Here is a 23,837-nt window from a genome sequence, read left to right as displayed (position 1 = left end):
CACCCTGTCCCCACTAGCAGTCCGTGTGCAATTGACAGAATTGTCTGCACACCAGGCATGACCTGCCCATTCCCAGGCATGTAGGACAGTCTGTGTTGCCAGGCCCCACACCTGATGGAGCTGACACCCATGGTGGTGGGAAGAGACCCCAGGTACAGGCTACCCTCCCTGATGACATCCCCAGCGGGCAGCTTCTAGAGTTGGTGCAGTGGGGGACAGGGTCAGGATCATTCCACCACAACACAGTTCCAATTCTGAAAACGATTTCCTTGGCACTACCCAGAGGTTTGGGTCCTGATGTTTTGGGTGGTGCAGATTGTTTTGAGCCTTCCTGAGGGCACAGGGAAATCTCCAGTAAAGCCACTTATTCCTCACGATCTTAGGAGAGAGCTGGAGGGTGGCACAGGGCCTGGCCAAGGTCCAGGTAAAAGGCACAGCTCTCCACTGCTTGGGCCTTAGTTCTAGACAGAGCTGGTGGCAGGAACCGGCCAGGGGTCCCTTTCTTTTTCCAACATACCCACCACCCTCCACGACTGGCCATGAAGTGAGTGAAGCATACAGCTCCCCCAGCAACTACAACATCTACAGGGTAGGTGCCCCAGCTGCAAGGCGAGGCAGCCGTGTGCACTCCTGGCCCTTTTCCCACCCATGAGGCTAGTGGTGTCCAGCCCCAGGCTCGCTATGCAGACTCCCCCAGGTTTCCTCTGCCCACGCTCCTGCTTTGCTCAGCAGGGCCCATGGAGAGGGTGCAGCCACCACTGACTCAGGTGGCTACGCCCCACTGCCCCATGGGAACAAGGCAGGATGGAAGGTTCCCGAGTGGAGTTGGCACTGCCAGGCAACGATGCAGCTGGCCTCCGGTCCCTGGGGCTCAGGATTCCCTGTGCGGACGCTTTTCAATTCCACCTCCCCGAGCTGCTTGGCTAGCAGCTGCCTGCTGCAGAAGGTGTGGCTGTTAACCAGCTGCACAGGGGAAGGAGCTGGGCAGGAAGGGTGCCAAGGACCCTGCCTATGTGGCTCTTCCTAATGTTACTGGGCTGGGCAAGCCAGTGCCTCTAATCCTGCAGTGATTGGTGACCTTAGAATTCATTCCACAGACTCTCCCTGGTACAACTATAAAACTCTCACAATATCCACCAGGGGCCAAAGTTTTCTCTTTTTTGGGGGGAGGGGGAAGGACTGAAGAAGTGGCCGTGTGGATTTCCTGCTAGAGGTGAAAACCAGACAGCGGTGTCTGCAGACAGTTGGGGGCCCACTCACAGGTGCTGCTTCTCCCTGGAGAAGGGATAGTAGAGCCTCTTCGTGGTCTGGGGCCTGTGCTCGGCCACCTTGGGCTGGATGGGGTCCGTGATCTTCTGCAGCACCGAGTTGATGGTTTTCAGGAGGCCGCGGGTTTCACTAATGTTATACATCTGCAGGCGAGATAGGAGCAGGGATTGGCCTCACTCTCTCGAGCCCTGGCCTTGGGGTCCACTCTCGCACGGTCAGAGTACTACCCTCCCACTTCCCAGCAGGGTCCCTGGTGGCCAGGATATCCCCTCCCTGCCCAGATTTTGGGTTGATCCTTGAAGTTCAGCGTTTTGGGAAAAGCTCAATTATGATACATTTCAGAAACCTTTCCCCTAGATTCTACTGCTGTTTCTAAAGAGAAACCCAGGGCCAACTCATCGAGGAGCCTGGCTTCAGCTCCTCACAAGCACAAGTAAACATGGAAGCCACGCTCAGCTCCATTGTCAGACTCTTCTCGGCCATAAAGTTTTCAGAGATTAAAAGGAAAAATCCCAGCAAGCTAGGAAATGTAATTAAATTGAATCTGATAAATGAGCTGAGACCCCACAAGCATAAAGGCACCCGAGCTCAAAGTTTAACTGGATCTGTATTTATCATAAATTCCAGTGGCCCAGAGCTTGGACCTTCTCCTGGTAGGATTTGGTTGGGAGGCTGTGAAGGTCACCAAGGATTGGGGTCACAGTCTTCATGATGGGGACACAAGAACCAGGGAAACCTCATCACACCTCAGCCACAGTGCCCTCGCTGGGGCGGGAATAAAGCCCACTCTTCAAGAGGCCAGAGCTTTAACGGGCTCTGGCCAGGTTGGGGGGGGGCACTCAGACCTGATGATGTGTTTTGTAATAGTAACATCACCACTAACCTTCTTTGTCGGCATCTTCAGCTTCAAAAACTCAGCCTCTCTGCAGAGCACGTTCCAGGGGGCGTGGATTTTCACGAACCCAACCCCATGGATTTTAGTCTAAAAGAGAAGAGTCCCCAGTCAGGGTGGGCCGTGCACGTGGAAAACCATCTTTACCTCTTCGGGTGCACACGTGGTTCATGGAGCAGCTGCTGTGCGCACTGCACCTGCCTGTCACCAGCCACCCCGCCCTGACCATACTCTCAGCATGGCGGGGTCCCTCTGCTTGCAGATGGCAGGGGGAAGGGGACTCCTCCAAGTCACATGGGAATGTTTAAAGCCAGGAGGGCCTAGAGAGGTTTGGGAGCCCAGACTCCAAAGCATCTGGGAAGTTTCCGGGGCCCCCAAGAGAACCTTTCATAACACAGCCCAAGGTCCTTCCCAAGCAGTGATGAGGAGGTGACAGCTGAGGACAAATCCCCTCTGTCCTCCCTCCTGGGTCCCTTTCATCATACACTCCACTCACAGAAGTGGCAGCCTGGGTCCAGGGTGCAAGGGTGGATTTAGGTTCAAGTTTGGCTTCCTTACCAACATGCTGTGAGCTAAGACAAATCACCTTTCCATTCCAGGGCAGTAACACACCAGCCAAGGGTCACTGACACTGAGCACTGAGTGTGGAGGACAAGGCTTCATGAGGACTGGCTACAGTGGCCTTCATTCCAAGAAGGAGGACAGCACTGCTCATGCCCCCTTTACAGATGGGAACACTGAAGCCCAAGAGGAGGTTGCCCCAGCCTAGTGCCTCACAGCGTGCATGTTAGACACAGCTCCTGCTCAGGCTGCCCTATCCCTAGGGTCTCACACTCCATGAGGGGCGACCTCCTAAAATGCTCAGAGACAGGAGCTTCATGAAAGGCATAGAATCTATGCAGTTACAACACACTTGCCACTCACATGTGAACTCTGCTGGACTTCTGCGCCCGAAACCCTCAGCTGCCATATGGCACTACTGTAACAACCAAAGCAGCAAAGAGCACAAGGGACCCTGAGTCAGAGGTGCCTGCGGGCCGTGAGTCCTTGGTCCCCTGAGGCTCGAAGGGAAGGGCAAACTGGAGCCCCAGACCGAGGTCCCACTCACCCCTCCTGCCTAGGTCTGAGACCCAGGGGGACTCGCTGGCAGGGACTGGCTCACCAGCTCAGGCCACAGGGCCATCAGCTGGGATCCAGAACTGACTGTGGTCTGTACCCCCTTATGCCAAGAGGCCAAGGGGTGGCACAATACATGGGTGCCTGTAGGTTGCTGGCAGAAAGCAACAGAGCCAAAGACACTTGGGGATGACATTCAAGCAAGCAAAGCTGGGGAGGGTGAAAAGGTGTGCCCATGGAGCACTGTGGCCGTGGCAGTGTTGGCCCTGGGGCCCAGGCAATGCCCGCTAGGGAGAAGGACTGAGTTGACTGTCTTTGGGGCTGCTCTGAGTCCCCCTGAGGAGCAGGACCTCCTCGATGCCCTAGGTCCACCTCCTGCTTCTCTCATCCATCCTCAATAACCTCTTCCACGGGTCATCTGTGCTGACCTAAAGCCTGACCTCACCCCACAAAGCCCCCAGCCTCGCTCCATTACCAATAGCACCGGGTCCAGTCCTGAACATGGGCTTGTTCTGCTTGGGCATTCTTGCCTGCTGCCCCAATGCCCACAGGCCACAGAGGGCAGGTGCTCTGCACTCGTGATCAAGTGGATGAGCGAATGAGTGAAGGGTAACTGTAAGAGCGGTGATGACAGTGATGGACCTCACATGCACTTCTCTCCTGCCAGACCCTGCTTTACGCCTTGGAGGTATATCACCCCATTAGGTCCTCACAACAAGTCTGTGAGGTAGGTCGTTCCCTGTGCTCTGCTACGGCTGGGGGAGCTGAGGCACAGAGATGCCTACTATGCTATGTTATTAGTGTCCTGGGGCTGCTATAACCAATGACCGCAGCAGCAGGGCTTTAAACCACAGGATATCCTCTTAGTCCTGGAGGCCGGAAGGCTGAAATGCAGCAGTGGCCAGGGCCACACTTCCTCCCATGTTCTGCCAGTGCCTGGGGACTCCAGGTGTTGCTGGGCTCATGGCTGAATCTCTAACCTGTCTGTCCTCACCTGGCCTCCTTCCCTGTGGGGTCCTGTCTCTTTCTCTTTCTCCTATTGGATTTAAGGATCATCCTAAGTTAACCTAATCACCTGCTGAGACTCTTTTCAAATAAGGCCACCTTTGCACACTGCACTCAGGAAGCTACAGGATAGAGTCCTGCGGGACTTTGTTTGAGCATGCAGGGGGTGGGGGTGAGGTTTGCAGAAGCATGGGTCCTGTGAGGGTCATAGCCTGCAACATGGGGCACCCTTGAGCCTGCAGCATTGCCTGGGCTCCCTCATGTGAGAAGCCCAGATTCTTCGAGACCCTTGAGAAGTAGGGTGAGGGGACAGTGGCTCTCTGGCCCCACTCCTCATCTGTGAACAGAGCAAGGGACCTCCCACAGCCTCGTCCAGTCCTCTGGCTGGCTGGAGGTCAGGGCAATATGAGGTGAGCTCAGAGTGGGCTCTGCCTGCCCTCCAGGCAGCTGGGACCTCACCTGCATTGTCTAGTTCACCAAAGCAGGTCCCCCAGTCCTGGTGATTCACAGGCTGACATCACAGGACATCCCTGAGTCAGGAGGGATGACCTTCCCCAGCCCACGTGCGGTAGAGCCCGTCTTTTCCTGCTACCGACCCAGATTTATTTCTGGTGCCGCTCACCCACATGCAAGACTCAAAATACACTCTTCCAAGTCCATGGAGACATCTGTCACTGGTGGTCAAGAGCCTACTGCTGGCCTCCTGGGAAAACATGTGCCCCTGGTTACGTGGGCAGCAGAGTCTCTCCGGGGGAAACATCTGGAGGGACTTGGGAAAGAGGTCATGGGACCAGTTCAGCAGATACACATGTGGGCAGTTTTAGAACATGATGCCCAGCCAGACCGTGGTACACGGCAGCAGGAGGAATCCCCAGAGGAATAAGTCCTGCCCTGCTCTGGTCCCTTCTGCTGGAGGATGTGGAGACTGTAGACCCAGAGTCATGGCCATGGGGGTGGAAGTGTACAACCTGGCAGGGCCACAAGCTCTGCGAGGGGATAGGGTTAGGTCCCCCAGGCCAGAAGAGGTGGGGGTGGGAGGGCCAGCAACATCACTTCGGTACAGAGCATGAAGTGTGTTCACACCTCCACGCTGAGCCCCAGTTAAAAGAACTGTTTCTGCTACTACTGTCTCAGAGGAAAGAAGAGAACCATCCAAACTTGGAAGGTTCCCACAGGGGGCTCGTGGTGGCCAGGGATGAAAGGGCTCCCACACACCCCCACTGCCGGAAGGCCTGCATGTCCATCAAGGTGGTGTCTTCTGGACACTGCTGTGGTCCCCATGATGGCATGGCTCTGTCCTGCCCTATTAGTACTGGCTATGATGGAGGAAGGAGGAGGGGCCATCTCTGAGCACCTGCTGTACCACAGCTGGGGTTGCCCTGGCACTCACCCCTCCTCCTCCTCCTGTCTCCCTGGTCACTTCAGGAGATGTGGATGAAGGCCCGGAGACGGTTGGTCTAGGAGCTCCAACAGCGAGTGTGGCAGGGACTCTCATCGATCATTCCTGCCATGGCTCCCAGAGGGCATGCCTAGAGCCCACAAGACAGTGCATGTGCTCAGTCCCTGGGTCTGCATGGGGAAGCATCACCCGTCACTAGTGTCTTCTGTGTCTTGTGTACTGTGTGCCACGTCTACACTGTGCAGAAATCGGGGACTGGCTCCAGACTGTGCAGGCCTGGCCAGAGCTAGGCAGGCCATTAGGATGCTTGCCTCAGGGACAAAGTCCAGTGGGGAGTTAGGGTCCTTCTATGTCCTCTTGACTCGCTCTCTAGACTTGAGTCTCGGGGCCCTGGGAACTCAATGGAGCGGGCACAGTCGCTGTTTGCCAAGAATGTGGTGGTGATGGGCTGCGGCCATGTCATCCCCAGGCCTAGGCCAGGGTGTGGCCCCAAGGCCCACTGCAGGATGGCTGTGGTTGCAGTAAGTGGTACGTGAATCACCAGAGCGGTCTCTTCCAACTCCTGCTCCAGTGACGGGTTACCCACGGCAACCCCCCACGGGTAACAGTAAAATACTGGACAGAAGAAAAAGTAATGGCTGCCAAGGTGCTGCAGAACTGAGAAGGGAGCAGGAAGCTGCCAGGGCCTGCGGCGGGGGAAACCCTGCCGAGAGCAGGGACTAAGACAGCCTCCCAGAGGTCACTTGGGCTGGCTATGGCAGCCTGAGGAGGAAGGTGTCAGTGCAGGCCTGTCCACCGCAGGGGTGGGACAGATGACCCTCCCACGTGGGGTCTGGCCCCAAGAGAGGCCACTGCCAGGTGACCCAGCAGGGAATATTCCTCTAACGCCAAGGCTGCAAAGAGGCTGAGGTGGTGTGACTGGCGTCAGCCCTCTGCGAGCCTGAGACAAGGCAGGGGATGGGGGGACCTAGCAACCAGCCTCCCCTCCTCTCCCAGGAGAGAGATTACACTTTAGCGTGACTGGTCCAGGGTGGTTCCTATCCATCATGCAGCAGCCCTTCTGGATGTGGGAACCCTTGAGGGCCTCTGTGAGGGTGAGGGTCACTCAAATCTCACTCACAGACCAGACTGCCAGACTGGCTGGACTGAGGAGCCATGGGGAGGAAGAGCCCATGAGAAATGACCTAGTCAGAGGGAGGTGCCACATCTCACAGGGATCGGTGGGGATCCTGGGCATTGGAAGGGGCGTCCACCAACCCTGCTCATCTAAGTAAGGAAACCAGCCTCAAGAAGAGGACAAGAAACCATTAAACAATGACACGGAGGCTTGGAAAAGAACCATGCCGAACTTTTAGAAATAAAAATAGCGTAACAAGAACTAAAACCTTGATGGCCACGATGGCAAATACTCTGCTCCTCCAGGGACAGCTGGATGAAGGGGTGCAGAGGAGAACCCCAGGCTGTGTGTGTCATGGTGGCATGGTTCAAGCTCCCTAAGGCTTAACAACTGGCCTGAAGAGTCCCCAGTCTGTGGACTGACTCTATCCCTCTTGGAGCTGGACATAACCAAGGGCCTTTGAAGGGCAGCCAGATGGCACAGATTTCGTCAAAGAGGGCAGGGGACAGGATTCTAGGTTAGTCCTGCCGAGGTCTGGGTCACCCAGCTCCATCCCCGTTCCACCTATTCTCCTGCCGCTGCAGGGAAGCCCGAAGGGGTGGGGCAGCTTGCTTCCAAACTTGTTCTGGAGAGCTGGCACTGGACCTGACCCTCCCAGCCCAAGCCTTCCAGGCCCACTGCTAGTGCCCAGGGTGATAAGGAGTGCTACCCCCACCCCATATTAATACCTGCCCTTATCCGCAGGGCCTCGGCAGTGGGTACGAGGGACCTTGGCCAGCTAGCCTACCAGCCTCTCTGGTCACCTCCCTGGTCAGCAGGGGGACAGGTGCGGGACAGCCTCGCATGGAGTGCAGCTTCAACTCTGCCTTCCTGTGGCCCTGGTCTGTGAGTCATGTGAGCAGCCTATGCTCGAGATTTCTCGGGATACTAACCTCACTGCTGGCCCCAGTACTGATCTTAACCCTGAGTCCCCATTCAGAGGAAGGTGGAATCATCACCTCTATTTACAAATGGGGAAACTGAGACCCAGAGAGGGGATGCCACTTGCTCTGGGACACGGCCCAGTGGGGTCTAAGCGTGCACTGGAATGTCTGCCCCTTGCTCCAGCTCAGAGGCTGAGTTCTCCCCTTTTGCTCCTGCGTCCCTCAGAGCTGGGTGAGAGGAGCACTTGCCTCCTGCCTGCTTTTCAAGAGCGGCATCCTCAAAGATGGGTCACCAGCTCCAGAGAGGCACAGTGAGGGACGCGAGTGCCAGCTGGGCCCCAGAGATCTCCCAACCACAGCAGGAGGGCAGCCGCCTTTGATGAGGTCCTGTGTCCACGGCCTTAGCAGCTTCTGCCAAGCCAGGGTCAGGTTCACTGTCAGGGCAGTGTGGGCCCGGCCACCCAGTGTACATGGCTGGATTTCAGGGCTGGGTGTCCTCTGCAGTGACCCCACGGACATAAATAACACCCAGCAAGCTTTGAGGCTGGACTTCAAAAACACTAATGGGTTTTTGTTACAAGAAAATATGTTGGCCACAAACTACCCCTGTCCCTCTAAGAGACCCTGGATGCCGACCCCGCAGGGAGAGTGAGCAGGAGGGAGAGTCAGGAAATGGCAGTGGGGGAGAAGTGGTGGGGGGGAGAGTAGAGAGGGAGAGAGGAGAGACAGGAGAGGAAGGGAGAGAGAGGGGGAGAAGAGAGAGAGAGAGATACAGAGACAGACAGACAGACAGACAGACAGACAGACAGACAAAGAGACAGACCTGAGACTTTTCAGCCTGGTCCCTGCCCTCTGAACATTCCCTTCCTGCTGTTCCCATGGTGGTGGGCTACCCCAGGGCCCCGGCCCCTCAGGACAGCCACCTTTGAAAGTCACTGTGGCTCAGAGCATACAGCCCTTTCCTGTTCATAAGAGCTCTCTTTAAGGTATCTGGGGCTTCTCTCCAGGACTTGTCACTCTGTCACCCCGAGCTCGTGGCGCCCTGGATCCACGAATGGCACCTCCATGTAGATGGACAGTGTGCAGCAGGCTTTTGTGGAGGTTGGGTGGAGAGACTTCTCTGGGAACACTTCTGTGACAGTGGAGGACAAGCCTTACTCATGCTCTTTACACCTCAGAGGTCAGTCTAGGACCCCAGATCTGCGGAACCAGAACCTGTGCCTGGGCAAGACCCAGGGCTCCCACACACATCCTGTCCTGAGAGAAGGCTGGCCAGGCCATGGCTGGACCCATCACTCTGCAAATCATGTGTCCTGCCTGCCCCGGCTATGGACCATCTCCCCATTGCAGGGACTCAGGCTGATGTCCAAACCTCTCCTACTCTGGGGGCCCCCTTCAGAGCAGTATCTCAGCTAGTGGAGTGGGTTACACAAGTCTCTTATCCCGTATGCACAAGCCCTAGCCCTGGGACCTGTGTCCATGCTGTTATTTGGAAACAGGGTCTTTGCAGATGTGATCAAGCTAGATCGTCACATGGACTTAGGATGGGCCCTAAGAATGAGTGACCTTATAAAAAGAAGAGAGATCACACAAGATGCAACAAAGGAGGGGTAATGTGACGACAAAGAGAAAGAGTGATGCGGCCACAAGCCAAGAACAAAGCCTCCAGAGGCTGGAAGAGGCAGGAAGGTTGCTCTCCTCGAACCCTTGGAGGGACCGTGGCCCTTGACTATGAACTCTGGACCTTCAGAACTGCAGAAGAAACTCACGCTGTTTTAACTGCCCATTTTATGGCACCACAGGAGACACACACAGCTGGAATCTTGTCCCCACTGCCTCCTCGGCCAGTCTACCTCCCAGCATGTGCACTGTCACATGCCACACTGGTGTCTCGCATAATAAACCTGTCCTGTTGGGAAAGCAAGCTCAGGGCTTCCGTCTGTGTGAGCTCAGAGCCACTGTACCTGGAAGCCCCACAGCATGACACGGCCACTAGTGTTCTGTGGGGAACATAGCCAGGTCATAGCTGTGTGCCTGTGGCCTCTGCAAGGCTACCTGGTCACAGCCACAGAGGGCAGGCTGGCAGGCAGCTCCGGAGGTGGCTGGAGTCCCACCCAGGGGTCATCTTGCTTTCCTCCACATCTGTGTTTCTTTTTTTTTTTTTTTTTTTGTCTGCCTCCCTGGCCAGGCTTTGGAGCAAGGCTTCCTCTATGGGGTGTGATTTGGGGTGGGACATGTCTGGGGACATTTTTGCTGTCTAACTGTGTGGGCATAGCAGTGCTATAATTGATACATTTGTCAACTTGAGAAGTTTAGAAGTTTAGCCAACAGACTCAGCAGGCAGCCAGGGTTCTTATTTTGTAAATATCCCCATCCTGTGCAAGAGGAGGGGATGTTATGTGTGCTGCACCCACCCTGGAGGGGGGGAGGTGGCCTATGTACAATATAAGGGAGGAGAAAAAGACTTGTTCTCCCCCACTCTTGCTCTGGCTGCTTTTATTGGCCGCTGCCTTGAAGTGTTGCCCCAGCGCCATACCACCCTGCCTTGGAGCCAGCTGCTTAAGGACTGAAACCTCCACAAACAGTGAGCTAAATAAACCTTTCCTTCCTTCACTTTGGGTGTTGGGTATTTTGTCCCAGCAATGAGAGAAAAGTAACCAAGACAAGCAGTTAGCCAGGCAGGGGTTAGGGGTGCCATAAAATATCAAGTGTCAACAGTGCTGAGACTGAAAACCTAGCTTCAGAGCCCAGGGAGTGGTGCCATGGAGCATCTGAGGATCTGATTGAGTCTATGGACTTATTCCATGTATCTAATCCTAGAGTTTTGCTTCAACTTGGATAAGATTGTGTAAGTGGGCTCTCTTGAAGGCTCTCGCTTTTCTAACTGTAAACCTTTTGGCTCCATATAATCTGAGACAGCCTGGGGGATGATTCATTAACCAGAGCAGCTCTGTTCCCTGAAATAGATCGGGCTACAGCGCTGTCCGCTAATCTCCCCAGCGTGTGCACAAATAGCCCTTTCCCAGGTCCCGGGTCTGCCCGCCTCTGGGATGGTGGGGAAGGCAAGCAGTGAAGCAGTCCTTGGCCCCGTGCATCACAAAGGAAAGTTGTGGGGTTTGTGGGAGACTCTTGTAAAACACTAATGATGACTTAAGGTTCCAGCAGAGAGGTGGGAACACTCTGAAAACCTGAACTGTCTTGCCCTTACCACAATGCCACCTTCCTTTCTTCCTTTTTTCCTGTTTTTCCTTCAGTACTGGGGATTGAGCCCAGAACTCCGCACATGCTTGGCGAGTGCTCTACCACTGAGCTACAGCCCAGCCCTGTTAATTTTGAAAGAGGATCTTGCTAAGTTGCCAGGCTGTTCTTGAACCTCCCTGCCTCAGCCTCCTGAGTAGCTTGAATTACAGCTATTACATTCTCATTTTTAGGACACAGATCACCTTTATTTAGCTCTAGAGGCAGATTATCCATGCAATTCTGGGGTTAGTTGCTAAAGGATATTTATATATGGCATTTAATGGGACTTGGAGAGGATCCTCTCTCACTCTTCTGTTCTGATAGACCACATAATAACGTCCTAACATCAGCCAGTAAAGAATGTGCCATGTGCCAGGCTCTGCGTTAAGCACTTTGCAATGACAACCTGGTGTAAACACTTCTGCTATTTTTAATCTCATACGCCGGGAAACTGAGGCCTGGCAGGATAGGTAGAGATCTGAGGTCTGGGGCAGGTCAGTATGAATTACCAGGCCGCAGAGCTGCTGTCTAGCCTGAGAGTTTAAAGCTGTCGTCAGGGAAAACTCACACGGACATAGACCAGTCCCCTGGGAAACAGACAAGGCATAGAGGGCTCAAACTCCCAGCCTCAGCTCCTGGGGAGGGCCCGAGTGGTGCCCGCGTGTCCCTCCATTTATAAAATGACATGCTGAGACTGACCTCCAATAGTAACCCCATTGTTCAAAAAGCTGCAGGGCAGGCAGGGCGGAACAACGAGAAAAGTCAGTGACAATCAACTGCTCAGAGACACAGTGAGACAGAGACTCAGAAGTACCAGCAAATACCAGCCTGCTGCTGGCCCCAAAGCCAGGAGGAAACCCTTCAAATCCTTGTCAGCCTCAAATCTTTGCTTCCCAATCATCCAAACTTTTCAAGGCCTTTCCCGGTCCGCCCCTTTGAGGAGCTTGCACACCTGTGGCAGCTGCACCTGGGGAAGGTGAGCAGGGGCTCAGGGAGTCAGGGCCCTGGGCAAGATTCCTGGACCTTCAGATTAAGGTCATGTGGAGTCAAGGTCAAAAGCTGGTCTGCTGAGCCTTTTTGACTGTTTATATCTCCAGGGCCTCTCGGTGTGGAGGCTGAAGGCTTTCTTGGTATGGAACTGAACGTATTCGTTACTGAAGGACACTGTGATTTCAAACTCATGCCAACTTTTCTTTCAAATATTCGCAGTTGACTCAACAGCCTCCTGAGGTACCCTACCGAGGACTTTTCCAGTGCGTTAGAGACTTTTGCTGATTCCTGATTGGTCAGGACAGCTCTGTAGAGCAGGTACCTTTCTGCCCATTCATGTAAAGAAGGGTCCCGAGCAGTGAGAGGTGAAGGCATTGGTCCGAGCACCTTTAGCCATCGGGTGACTTGTCAAAGGTAGCTCTTGCTAAAGTCACCTGATATACTGCTGTGACCTCAGCCATCACAGCAGCCAGGTCCCGGGGACCAAGAGACCCTTGCTTCTCTCAAGAATGTTTCCGAGCAAGATTTTTAAGCTTTGCTGGAAAGGAAGAATTCAGTGTCACAGACTCATGGATTTCTGAGCAGAGACCCCCCAGACCTATTTCATTTTACAGACTGGAAGGGCCAAGGCCATCCAAGAGAACTCCAGGACAGCCTGCCCACCATGCAGATGAGGTGAGTCTTCCCAGGGCAGCAACAGAGCAGAGCAGGAAGTGCTCTGACCCTAAAGGTCATGGCCACCCAGCCCCGCCCGAGCAGATGTGGCCAGAAGAGGACTGGTTTGAGGCTCCCCAAAGCTGCTTGGAAATCCTTTCACCCCACCTGACACCTGTCTGACCCTTCCCCAGAAGGAGGCAAAGTTAAAAGAAAAAAAGTAGACCCCTCAGGCCATGACCCCCGGCCCTGCACTGCCCCCCAAGCCCAGAGAATTAGATAATTACGTCCTGGTCACGCTCCAGCTCCAGGCCCGCCTCCAGGAGGTTGCCCTCGTATTCCTCCCTGCGGAATTGCTTGTCGTCCTCGTGGTAGTCCACGGAGGGCTCGGGTGAGCCCGCCTCCACCTGGCTCCCCTTCCCAGGCAGGGGCTGGTCCTGCTTGGCGCCCCGGGCCCCGAGGGCAGCATCATTGTGCAGGACTCTCTTGGGCAGGGCCCTGCTGCCCGAGGGCCTCTTGTGATGGTACACCAGGATATAGTCCACCTTGCGCTTGCCATCCCTGAAGTACAGCCCATACTTGCACTTGGCGTCGGGGTCCACGGACAAGGAGTTGAGCAGCTGAGGAGGAGGAGGAGGAGAGAAGAGATCAGCTTGTTCATGAGGGACTGTGGACTGCTCCAGACTCTCACTGACTCACTCACTCAACAAACATAGCCACCCCCCACCTCACCCCACCCCTACCCCCCCACGGCCAGGACTCCCACACAGCCATGGGCTCCAGATCCACTGGTTCTGAATCCACAGTTTCAGCCAACTGGGGATTACAAGCATTCAGAAAAGCCTAACACAAACAGACCTTTCTCTTTTCATTTCTTGCCATTATTCACAAAACAATGCATATGACATCTCTGAATGTAGGATTTACGTCATGTTAGGTGTTGTACGTTGTCTAGAGATGATTTAATGCACACAGGAGGATGTGAGCAGATAATGTGCAGAAACTACGTTATTTTACCAAAGGGGCCTCAGCAACCACAGATTTGATATTCAGAGGGGGCCCTGGAGCCAGTCCCCTGTGGGAGCTAAGTGACAGCTGTACCCAGTACATGCCTCCTGTGAGCCAGGCATGGCCCTGGGGCCTGAAGTCAAAGAAGACAGGCCCTGGCTTCTGGAAGGTGACGTTTTGCTGCTAATCACATATGCATGAGGTTGCTAAGTCACACAGCGGTCACCCAGCAGGCCTTCTGGTCTTCACAGTCAGAGCAGGCTAAAGGGCTGCCTCCAGAATCTACCGTGAGAGCTGCGAAGTGAACCTTCTAAGTAGGACTGGTCACACAGACACCTGGACCTGGCCTCACACAGAGCAGAGCCAGGCTCAACCTCTGAGCAACATCCAGGCAACATCATGTCAAGGTGGCCATGGGGCCGCCGTCCAGCTGTGTGGTCAGAGGTGTGGCTCTCACTCAAGTCTGCGTTCTCCTAAAATTGGGCCCCCATTAGACCACATAAATGCAAACAGTTTATAGAGGAGAGAACTAAGCATCTGAGTAGGACGAGGAGGGGGGAGGCTGAAAGGTCACTGTTGTGGTCCATCCTGTTGGGGACCTCAGAGGGACCTGGAGGAGCGCACCTAGGGTTGGTACCTGGGGGTCGTGGAAGTTGCGTGGTTTCCTGCCTACTCTGTGCCTCCTTGGCATCGGTGTCCCTGCACTTCCACCTATCTCCCACCTTTTCTGGATGTCTTTGGGCAAAGCCTCTCACATGGCCCTCATAGTGAGCTGGATGCTCCCTGGCAAGGAGGAACAGGGAGCCAACTTCGTGAACAAGGACTGTGTTGAAGTGCCCTGGGGCGGGCAAGGTAATGGGCAGGGCTCTGGCAGAGTCTGTCCTGCCTCCGTTTCCTCTCTTACCTGAAGGAACCCAAGGACCTGAATGACATTTGGAAGTGCGGTGCAGGGCTTTAAAATACCAAGCATCCACACAGTTGCCCAGAAGAGGGTTGGTTTGAGGCTCCCAAAGCTGCTTGGAAGCCCTAACTGTTAGACCTCTTGTGGGATTTTGCTGGTAACCGAAAGCAAACAGGTCCATTGGCAAGCTGGGCTTTGGTAGAAGGGAAAAATGAATGAAACTAGGCTGGGATGGCTCCTAAGAAGCCACTCTAAGCCACTGTGGTCCTCGCACTGACCTCAGCCTAGTCTGACCACCTGGCTCCCCCAGGTTCCTGCAGACAAGTACAGATGCCCCCAGTGCCTGCTCAGCCTCAAGAGGCATCTTCATCTGGGACCAAAGTCCATCTATGTAGAGCTCCAGGCTGGTGCATGCTGGTGGCAGGCATCAGATATCCAAGGTCATCTGCTAAGTCTCTTTTTGCAGGAGCCTTTCCTGACCATAAGCTTATGTGTAGGGTCCAACCCTCCCCTCCACACTAGTAGCTGAAGGAAAACGGAGATCCTTTACTAGGATGAGCCTGTTGGGCTCTGCTCCCTAGTCTGCAACCCAACTGGTCAGTGTAGCCCCAGCCGTGGGAAGACCCTGCTTCAGCCCTCAGCCACTGTTCTCCCTCTTGTCCCACCCGGACCCGTTCCCATCACACTCGAGGCTCAGGTTGCTCAGGGCGCAAGAGGCTGAGACAGGCTGAAGTTTCCCTAAACAGCTCAGGCCGTTTAAGCTCTCCCGACACCTAGGAGGCTGGCCTTAACCTGGACACATAGCAGCCTGGGAAGTCTACCTTGGGACATGGTCACCTGGAGCCCAGGACAGGCAGGGCTGTGTATGTGGTGGCGAGAAGCAGCAGGACAACTCCCTGTCTGGAGTGGGAATAATGGACAAAGCCTGGGAGCACAAGACCTCCCTGAACATTCAAGGGCTGGGCAGCATGGTGGGAGGAGACATAAAGTAGCCACTGCTGTCCACAGTTCAGCTGCAGGGGAGGGAGGGGGGACGAAGAGTTCTGGGGCAGGGCCCAGTGGCCATGTCTGCCCATCTTTTCTAGGTGTCAATGGCAGGAGCCCAGGCCTCCTTGTGGGTAGGATCCCAGGATCCTTCCACCTACTAGGGGCAGGGGCTTTATAGCTGGCAGCTCAGCCCCAGGATGCTGCCCCTTGGAGACAGCATGGCCCATGGTCTGCCAGGGCCTGGTTAGCTCCTAAAGCCAGCAGGAGGTTGGAACTGGTCCATCAACTTTGATCTACAGTAACTCAGGATCCAGCTCTTGGTGACCTGGATATAATGTAGGAACTGCTAACCCCTCTTTTCCCTGACTCTGTGACCCAGGCTTCCAGGTACATATGGGCTGAATCATACCTGTGTGAGCGGGTGACAGAGGAAGGGGTGGATCTGGGACAGGGTAGTAAAGGGCTGGCTCTTGAGGTCAGCAGAAACTGCACTCCAGTAAAGGTCTCACGTTCATGAGGACCTGGGTCCCGTGATTTATATCTACAGTCAACAAGATGCATGCGCCTTCATGCAGGGGGAAAACCAAGAACCAGCAAGGCGAAGGTCCTGAGGCCAAGGAGCAGTGGGGAGGTTGAGCCCAGCCTCAATCCTGCCTGCACATGCCGGGCACTCCTGTCCCCATAGCACAGCAGCCCGGGTGTGCTCTGTCTGCACACGAGCATGCCATCTCACTGAATGCTGCCCCTCAGAGGGGACACTGTCCCTAGGTCCATTTGACCTGTAGAGAGTCGAGACTCATGCGGGAGAGGTGCTCACTCCAGGTGCCCACTAGTGACCCTGGCTACCAAATTTCTACCTGCTGGCTTGGGTGCTAAAGGGCACTACGAGAGTAGGGACTCAGTCTTTCTCTGCCACTTCTGAAGCCATCCAGGGCAGTGGGTGAGGGCGTGGGTATACACAGTAGGTAGCAAAGGCCAGGGGGCATCTGGGCTACAGCTTCCAGTTCACGGCAGGCAGGGGCTGGGCTGGGCAGGACAGGCAGGGACCAGTGGGAGCCTGGCCCCTGTCCCTTGCAACTCAGTCAGGGGTGTGAGGGGGTGGGGCAGCCCATCCTCTGAGTCGCAGGCCTGGTTCTCTAGGACAAAGAGCGTGGCTCATGCTGTCTCCTGGGCCAGAGGATTAGCTGAGTAGATGACCGAGCACTGCTGGGCTCAGCAGTAAGTCCAAAACGTGCCTGGGCCAGGCGCCTGAAGGCCATCTCATCACCCTGCTTTCTGTCCCCTGACCAAGGGCAGACACTCCTGTCCTCCGTATCCCAGGAAGGTCACAGAAGTGCAGAGTCACAGTGAGCTGGTGCTGAGGTGCTGATCACCCCAAAGACTGACCCTGGAAGATGGGCCATGTGCGGAAAACTTAGTCGGGTTCAGTAGGGACAGAGAGAGTACAAGGTGGCAGACCAAGGGACATGCAGCCTCCAAGGACCAAGGCTCCATGGCTGGCTGCCGCCATCCTGGGCAATCATGGTGCTCAGTGCCTTACACAGGGCTTAGGGACCAGGGTCCCATGATGCTAAGCCAGGACGGGTGGCAGCTCCTCTCTGCACCTCCACTGTCTTCCACACCCCTCCCAGGGTGTCTGTGGGGGAGGACAGTCCCTCCTCCTCGCTCCCTCCTCTCTGCTGCCATGGCTCCCTCTATAATTCAACCCGGCCTTCAGGATTCCAGGGTGCCTGGTCACTCTGGCCAATTCGGGGTCCTGTGCTGGGTCATCTCTTATAAGTCCTTCACTCCTAGTGGCCTCCACTTGGGGTCACATCCAGGACTGTCCTACTGTGTCTACCTAGAACCCAGCAGCAGGGCCCTCCGCACCTGCCAGAGGTGCCAGAATGCTCCTGACTGCCAAAGAGCCAGGTGCATAGAACAGGTAGGCTAACAGCCCTTGAAGAAAAGGAAGGAATCTTGGAAGGGTCCCATCTTGGAAGAGGTAGGTAAGACATCCCAGGCTGTGGCCTCAGAAGATGAAGTACATTCAAGGCGAACAAATCACCAGCACCGGCCCTCTGGGGCACCTGGGAACACACTTGCTCTCAGGACCCAAGTTTTGGGAAGGTAGAAACCTCCCCAACTTCCTGGCACCAGGAGGCAGAGGCAGCCTGAGGCCTGACCGAGGTAGACACATCAGGCCTGTGCTGAGAGACCAGCTCTGCCTCCAGGCCGAACTCAGCACCTCAGGACCTCTGTCCTCCAGAGACCTCCCTCATTCCGTGACTTCCGCCAGAGGGTTTTGGGATGAATTTTAACTTTAGAGTTTACAACAGGCCTTGACAGAGAGTGTACCCTCAAGAAGTTTCATGTCACCAGGAATCAAGGAACACACACAAATAAGGAACCAGAGGAAGACAGGGAAGAATAACCTCATGGTCAGAGTGGACCATGTGAAAGGTGCAAGTGAAAGGTGGTACCGGGCTGAATCCAGGTTTTAAAATGTGACAAAGGGAGCTGCATGTGTACCGGGTTCTGCAGGAAGCACGGGATGGGAGACCCAGGGAGCCTGGCTTGGCCCCATGGCAGGGTTATGGTGTGGTCTTGGGCAAGCTGCTTTGTCTGCTAAGGTGTTCGTTGTATCAGTCTGGACCAAGTCCACCGGAGTAAGCATTAGAGTAGCAATCTAGAAATAGAAAATGTGGGCCACTCCTCCTAGGCTGGGAGGCTCCAGCCTGCAGGGCAGTTCCAAGCTGAGCTGGAAAGTAAAGTCCGGAGAGGCCAACTCTGTATGCCTTTGCATGGACCCCTGGGTGCTTGACTTGTGCAGAACAAGACAAAAACACAGAGATGCAAGTACACTGGGTCGGATGCGGGATAGACTTTCTGGGTAACTTCCCATTTCAGTGTGTGGAAGACTCGGAATGTTCTCTTTTCTGAGTTCTCTTGATGCCCATGTTGGTGGTTGGCCCTAAATGTGCATCAATGAGTGAGAACTAGGGCCTGGGTACCACAACAGGCAGGGGCCGTCAGAGGCAAGATCACAAGCTGACATTCAGGCCAGTGCCTGGGACATGACACCTCCCACCACTGAGCCTCAGTTTCCCCTCATCGGGATGGAGACTGAAAGGATTTCAGCACAGGATGCTTGGGGGATAAGAGGGACAGGGGCCCTGAGGTGCTTGGAAGGCCAAGGCCTGGCATTTGCGGGGAGAGGTTTCTGGAAAGGGCTTTGTCAAGGAAGACGGGAAAACAGCGGAGGAGACAAGCTCTTGGAGGTCACACAGGTAAATGCTGGAGGACAGACGTCCCCTTCACAAGCAGCAGCATGCTTCCAGCCCTGTCCTGGTATGACAGATATCGACAGTGGGCTGACATCTGGTCCAGACTCCAGGAAGGGGCAGGAGAGGCAGAGGAACCCTGTGCCCACAGCTTGGATGTGGCTGGAACCCAGTGGATTCATTTCACAGCATCTCCCTGGAGTCGGAGCTCCAGGAACTGAACACATACATCCCATGAGAAATCACGAGCATGCTAAAGCAGTGATGGCAAAACCTCTGGCTTGTGTACGACAGCGGGCTGTTGTCCGTGAAAACTCTAAAAGGTTTTCCATTATGGGCCTAAGGGCTTCTACTATGTTTTTTTTTTTTTTTTTTTTTTTTTTTTTTTTTTTTTTTTTTTTTTTTTTTGTCTAGGAAACTTAGAGAAATAAAATCAGAGACTATCAAAATTTTGTTCTTTTTTCTTTCTTTTTTTGGAGTGGTGATTCCAGGGCTTTTGCACTGAGTGACATCCCTATTTTTTATTTTGAGGCAGGGTCTGGCTAAACGGTTCATACTGGGCTCAAAGTTGCCGTCCTCTTGCCTCAGCCTCCCAGAAGTGCTGGGATTACGGGTGTACAATGCCATACCTGGCAAAAGACTTACAAACTTGCTCTTGGTTATCAGACTCTTTGAATTTCAGACCTGAGAGGAGCATCCATTTGAAACTTCACTTTTATTCCCCTCCCCCTCATCTTTGGCGAAAACCACAAGTACAAACATCAATTTATGATTAGCAGGCATACTTGGTAATCTATAAGCAGACTGTTTCCCGTGGCGGACAAGCAGGAAGTGCCCTTGTTTTAGCCATAGGCAGATCCTAGCCAGTCAGGTACTTGTGGGGTATCAGTGCTTGTACACAAATCCCAATCGATGGCCATCAGTTTGATGGTAGAAATACTCAAAAATGAACATGAGGAAAATTTAATGGAATCAACTGCATTTGTTTGGCATCTGGCTTTTGGAATTCTTTTTTCTTATACCCACCTGCCTCTTTGGATAAGTCATTTTCATCTTTAACTTGGCTGTGACAGGTAGAGGGTCAGTTGGAGGGATATAGGATCATAGCTACAGCCAGAAGAGGAGCAGCTTACTCTGAGGCCAATGCCTGCACATTTGAAATGCATATCTACATGTCTATCTAGAACCAGGAGGAACTTTTGTTTTCAGTATAGGAGAATGAATCCAGGCCCCTCGTACTGAGCTACATCCTGAGCCTTTTAATTTTTTTTTTTTTTTTTTTTTTTTTGAGGCAGGGTTTTGCTAAATTGCCATGTTGGGCTTGAACTTGTGGTCATCCTGCTTCAGCCTCCAAGAGTGCAAGGATTATAGGCATGTGGCACCATGCCCAGCAGAGGATGGGAACTGTTTGCAGCCTACACCCAGTGGTCTTTGTGGTACACAACCGCCTTTGCTGGGTGACTCGGGAATGACTGAGAGACAACTGCTGGCCGCAGTGTGCCGGGGATGCCCTGGGAGGCTCCTGCCATTTTGCCTGCCCTGTGCCCATGACCCCGAAGATGCTGCTTCCTGTCATCTGTGGCCATGTTGCTGGCAGCATGTGGCCGGGTAACCTCTCCTTCCTGCAGTTAGGGTCCTGATCCCCAGCCTCTGGATTCACAAAAGAAAGCTCCATGAAGAAAAAGCTGTGTGCAAATTATGAGTCAGTGGTCACTCCTGGGCTTATCCACAGCTCTCCGGACTGTGAAGACCCTGAACATGGGGCTGAGCCACCTCTTTGCAGATGCTGTGGCCTCCTCTGGGTTTGGGGAGACAAATGGTTGCTGAGTCTGGCTAAGCAAAAGGTCCCTGATCTGCAATGCTACAGCCTGGCCACTGTTCCTTCAGAGTTCCCTTTCCGTCTCCGTCTCATACTCAAGGAACTGCCAAATCTTCCCATCATCCTGTGTTTCTTAACTGGAGTCCCCATCTCTGAGTTCCCCATCATGGGGATAATCAGCTCCTTCTTCACTGTGACTTCCCCACTCTCAGGCAGGCTTTCCTTGCCACCTGCCTTTGTTTCTGGGTCCCTCCCTAGCCATCCTCCTCACAGCCAGCCGCCCCTCTGGACCTCAATTTCCTCCTGCATAATAATAGCTCCTACCCTACAGTTGTTAAACAAGCTAAGACATAGTGCTGGCCCAGTGCAATGGAATTGTCCCTTGTCACTGTCCTGGGTAACATTCCATCACCACTCTGTAAGCCAGAAAGGGCAGAGCCCTCCCAGTCTCCTTTGTGGGTGCTGGGGTGGGGGTGGGGAGCACGGCCAGGAGTACAGCTCTGTCCTAATGCGACCCCTGAGCTCTAAAATCAACCCAGTTCATCACAGGCTGAGGCAGGCTCCGCCCACACCTGTTCTCCGCCCCCCCTGCGGCTCTGCACAAGTTCAATTCCGGGGCCGCCCTCAGCAGAAACCCCAGGGTGAAGGTTCTGACCAAATCCGGGGCCCCTAAGCAGCTCAGCAGCGGCCCCACCCTCTGCCTCTCTGAGGAGCAGCCCCCACCCAGCTCTCTGGCCTTTAACGCCTGGGCAACCTATCCCCGCATCTCCGCGGAGCAGTCTCCAGGGAGCCTAGAAAAGCCTGGGGAGGGGCCTTGAAGGGGACTTTAGGCGAAGGGGAGGAAAGGTAGTATGGAGATTCAGTTCTCAGGTCCCACTACCAGATCCTGGTTGTGAGGGCCCCGCTCCCCCACCGTGCCAGCCACAGCTCTCTCCTCTCCAGAAAACGTTGTTGTTAAGCCAAATTCCTCATGGGCGAATTGTGGCCCCACTGATCCCTTGACATGCTAGGTCCGGCCCCCAGGAAAGGGGTAGTTATGGCAGACCTCGGGAGAAGGGTCCGCCAATGCTGCGACTGGCTCCGCTCCAGCGCCCACCCCCTACTTGCGCCGGGGGCGGGAGGCCGGGTCTAGTTCTAAAAAGCAATCGTGACCGACCAGTGCCCGCCGCTGCCCAGACATTCAAAGTTCCGTCGTGAGTAGCTTCTGCGGCCCGGACAGAGCGCGCGCCCTGCCAGGTGGGATCCGGAGCTGGATCCCCACGGGGTAGCGGCTGCTTGTCACCCTTTTCCAGTGTGGCGGCCAACGCCCTTGACCTCCCACCCCACCCGGTTGCCCCACCGAGTAGTCCCGGCCGCTGGCCCGGGAGGGAGGGACCAGCCCGGAACCCGGCAGTGCGCTCTGGCTCGGACTGCGAACCCGGACCGGGTGCAGACCGGCGCCGGGCGCTGTGTTTCGCTAGCTGGGCGCTGCACCCCTGGCGTGCGGAGCCCTGACTCGGCGCGCGCTCGTGGGCCAGCCCCGCGGGCTGCACCGGGGCCGCACGTGCGCGGGTGGGCGCCCGGGGATCCCGCCCTGCCGGCGCGCGGCGCAGGTGCGCGGCCTCCCCGCACTCACCGTGCCTTCGGACGGAAGGTAACCAATGTCTTCGATGGCGCAGATGTTAATGATGTGAACGCTGCGGTCCTCGGCCGGGAGCGTCGAGTACTTCTCGTGGACCCTCATCTTGGCCGCCTGTTCGCGGGGACCGCCGGGCGGCGCGCCCTCCCCATCCACGGCCCCGGCAGCCTCTGCAAGCGGAGACGGGCAGCGTTCGCGGCGCGCTCGCAGGGAGCCGGGCCTTCCCGCGCCCTGGCCCGCAGGGGACGTGGCCGCCTCCCGCTCAGCTCCGCCCGCCCACCGCCCTCGGCCCGCCCGGCCCGTGCACCGTGCGGGTGCGCTCGACCCTCCCCCGGGGCCGACCGCGCCTCCACCTGGCTGCGAGTCCCGAGGGTGGCCCGGGCGCCTGGTCGGGAACTTGGACGCCGGCCTGACTGCTTTCCTTAAAGATATAAGCGCACTCCGCCCGCCTATGGCAGGGGCGGCGGCCACGCGGGTCAGATTTTCCGTAGAAATTTAAACACAGGAAGAAAAGTATTTCATTCCTGCGGCCCCTCCAAGTTTTATTTTTATCCGGGGTAAGTGCCCCTTAGGGTTTTTGTTGAGGGCGGAAAGGGTTTTTACACTATGAGGGGAAACTTCTAGTCCCCCTACCCGCCTCACAACTAAATAAAAAGAGGCAGAGCCAGCTAGGATCTGGGGTTCACATAGGTAGGGAGGAGGAGGAGGTTCTACATTGAAGCCAAGAAGGTTCTTATTGCCCGTTTTGCCTTTACCCCTGGCACACTCCTGCCGCATCCCCCACCTACTCAGAGTCCCTGGCCACTCTCATCTTTCTGGGGCCCCTGAAGTATTTGGGGCCCACTTAAGTGAAGAGCTTTTTGTACTGGGCAGCCAGGCATGCGCAGTTGGTTCCAAGGGTGGCCATATATATATTATCTCACAGCCAGAAGGCTGCTCCTTTTACAGTGGGCCTGAGGTGGACAGAATCTTAGGCCCAGAAGCAGTTTCTCGCCCTCCAGGCAGGGTGGTGGCTTTTTGTGGAGTTGAGTAACATCTACTGTCTCCCAGAGGAAGGGACCATGGCTTTGATCTCTGGCATCCCTGACCAGATGAGGTAGGGTCGTGTGCACCCTACGTATTCCTTGGCAGGCTTCAAGCCTCCTTCCCTGCAGAAGGAGGAGGAGGAGGCAGGTCTCAGGGGCAGCCAGGCTCAGACTGTGACCCCACGGGCCACACTGGTACTACCTCATTTTCCTCTGCCTCCCAGTGTTCTGTTACCTCCTGGTGTTTGTCAGATCGCCTCCTGCAGGATCCTGCATCCCTCACCACCAGACCCCATGTGACCAGACCCCGATCTCATTACCCAAGGACCCACAGGAACCCAGCTGCTGTACTTCCTCAGTAATGGCTTGTCGCAGGACCATTTAGGACCGCTCAAGGCTTATAGAAGTTGACCTTAAAGTGACTTTCTAAGGTCACATGGTCATCCCCATGCCATGCTTTCCAGGGTAGAATCGGGAGTGAGACTGGTTGGGGTGGGATGTACAGGGTATGTCTGATTCTGGTGTTTTCCAGCCTCGTAGCCCCTCTCGACCCTCCTCAGCCTCACAGAGCTCAGTTCTTCTCAAGTGAACCCTAAATTTGCAGCACACCG

General features: G+C 55.2%; 1 protein-coding gene across 11 annotated transcripts in view; it reads right to left on the bottom strand.

Moving 5' to 3' along the window:
• Ano1 (anoctamin 1) overlaps nt 1-23,837 on the bottom strand; it is a 164,961-nt gene that overhangs the window by 63,029 nt on the left and 78,095 nt on the right. For 10 of the 11 annotated variants that reach the window (XM_063227673.1, XM_063227672.1, XM_063227670.1 and 7 more), the window contains 4 exons: nt 22,199-22,371; nt 12,893-13,225; nt 2,153-2,251; nt 1,261-1,412 (listed from right to left, as the gene is read on the bottom strand). In XM_063227673.1, coding sequence (XP_063083743.1) covers nt 1,261-1,412; nt 2,153-2,251; nt 12,893-13,225; nt 22,199-22,371 — 757 coding nt within the window. Of the gene's footprint in view, nt 1-1,260; nt 1,413-2,152; nt 2,252-12,892; nt 13,226-22,198; nt 22,372-22,554; nt 22,574-23,837 lie in introns of those variants that run through there. The other variant, XM_013150856.2, reaches the window with a different exon arrangement.

The sequence above is a fragment of the Cavia porcellus genome, unplaced genomic scaffold, assembly GCF_034190915.1.
Source record: "Cavia porcellus strain 051 isolate PalLab524CR breed Dunkin Hartley unplaced genomic scaffold, mCavPor4.1 scaffold_17, whole genome shotgun sequence".
Lineage (NCBI taxonomy): Eukaryota > Metazoa > Chordata > Mammalia > Rodentia > Caviidae > Cavia > Cavia porcellus.
Note: the sequence above shows the minus strand (reverse complement) of the source record. Positions and strands in the feature narration are given on the sequence as shown.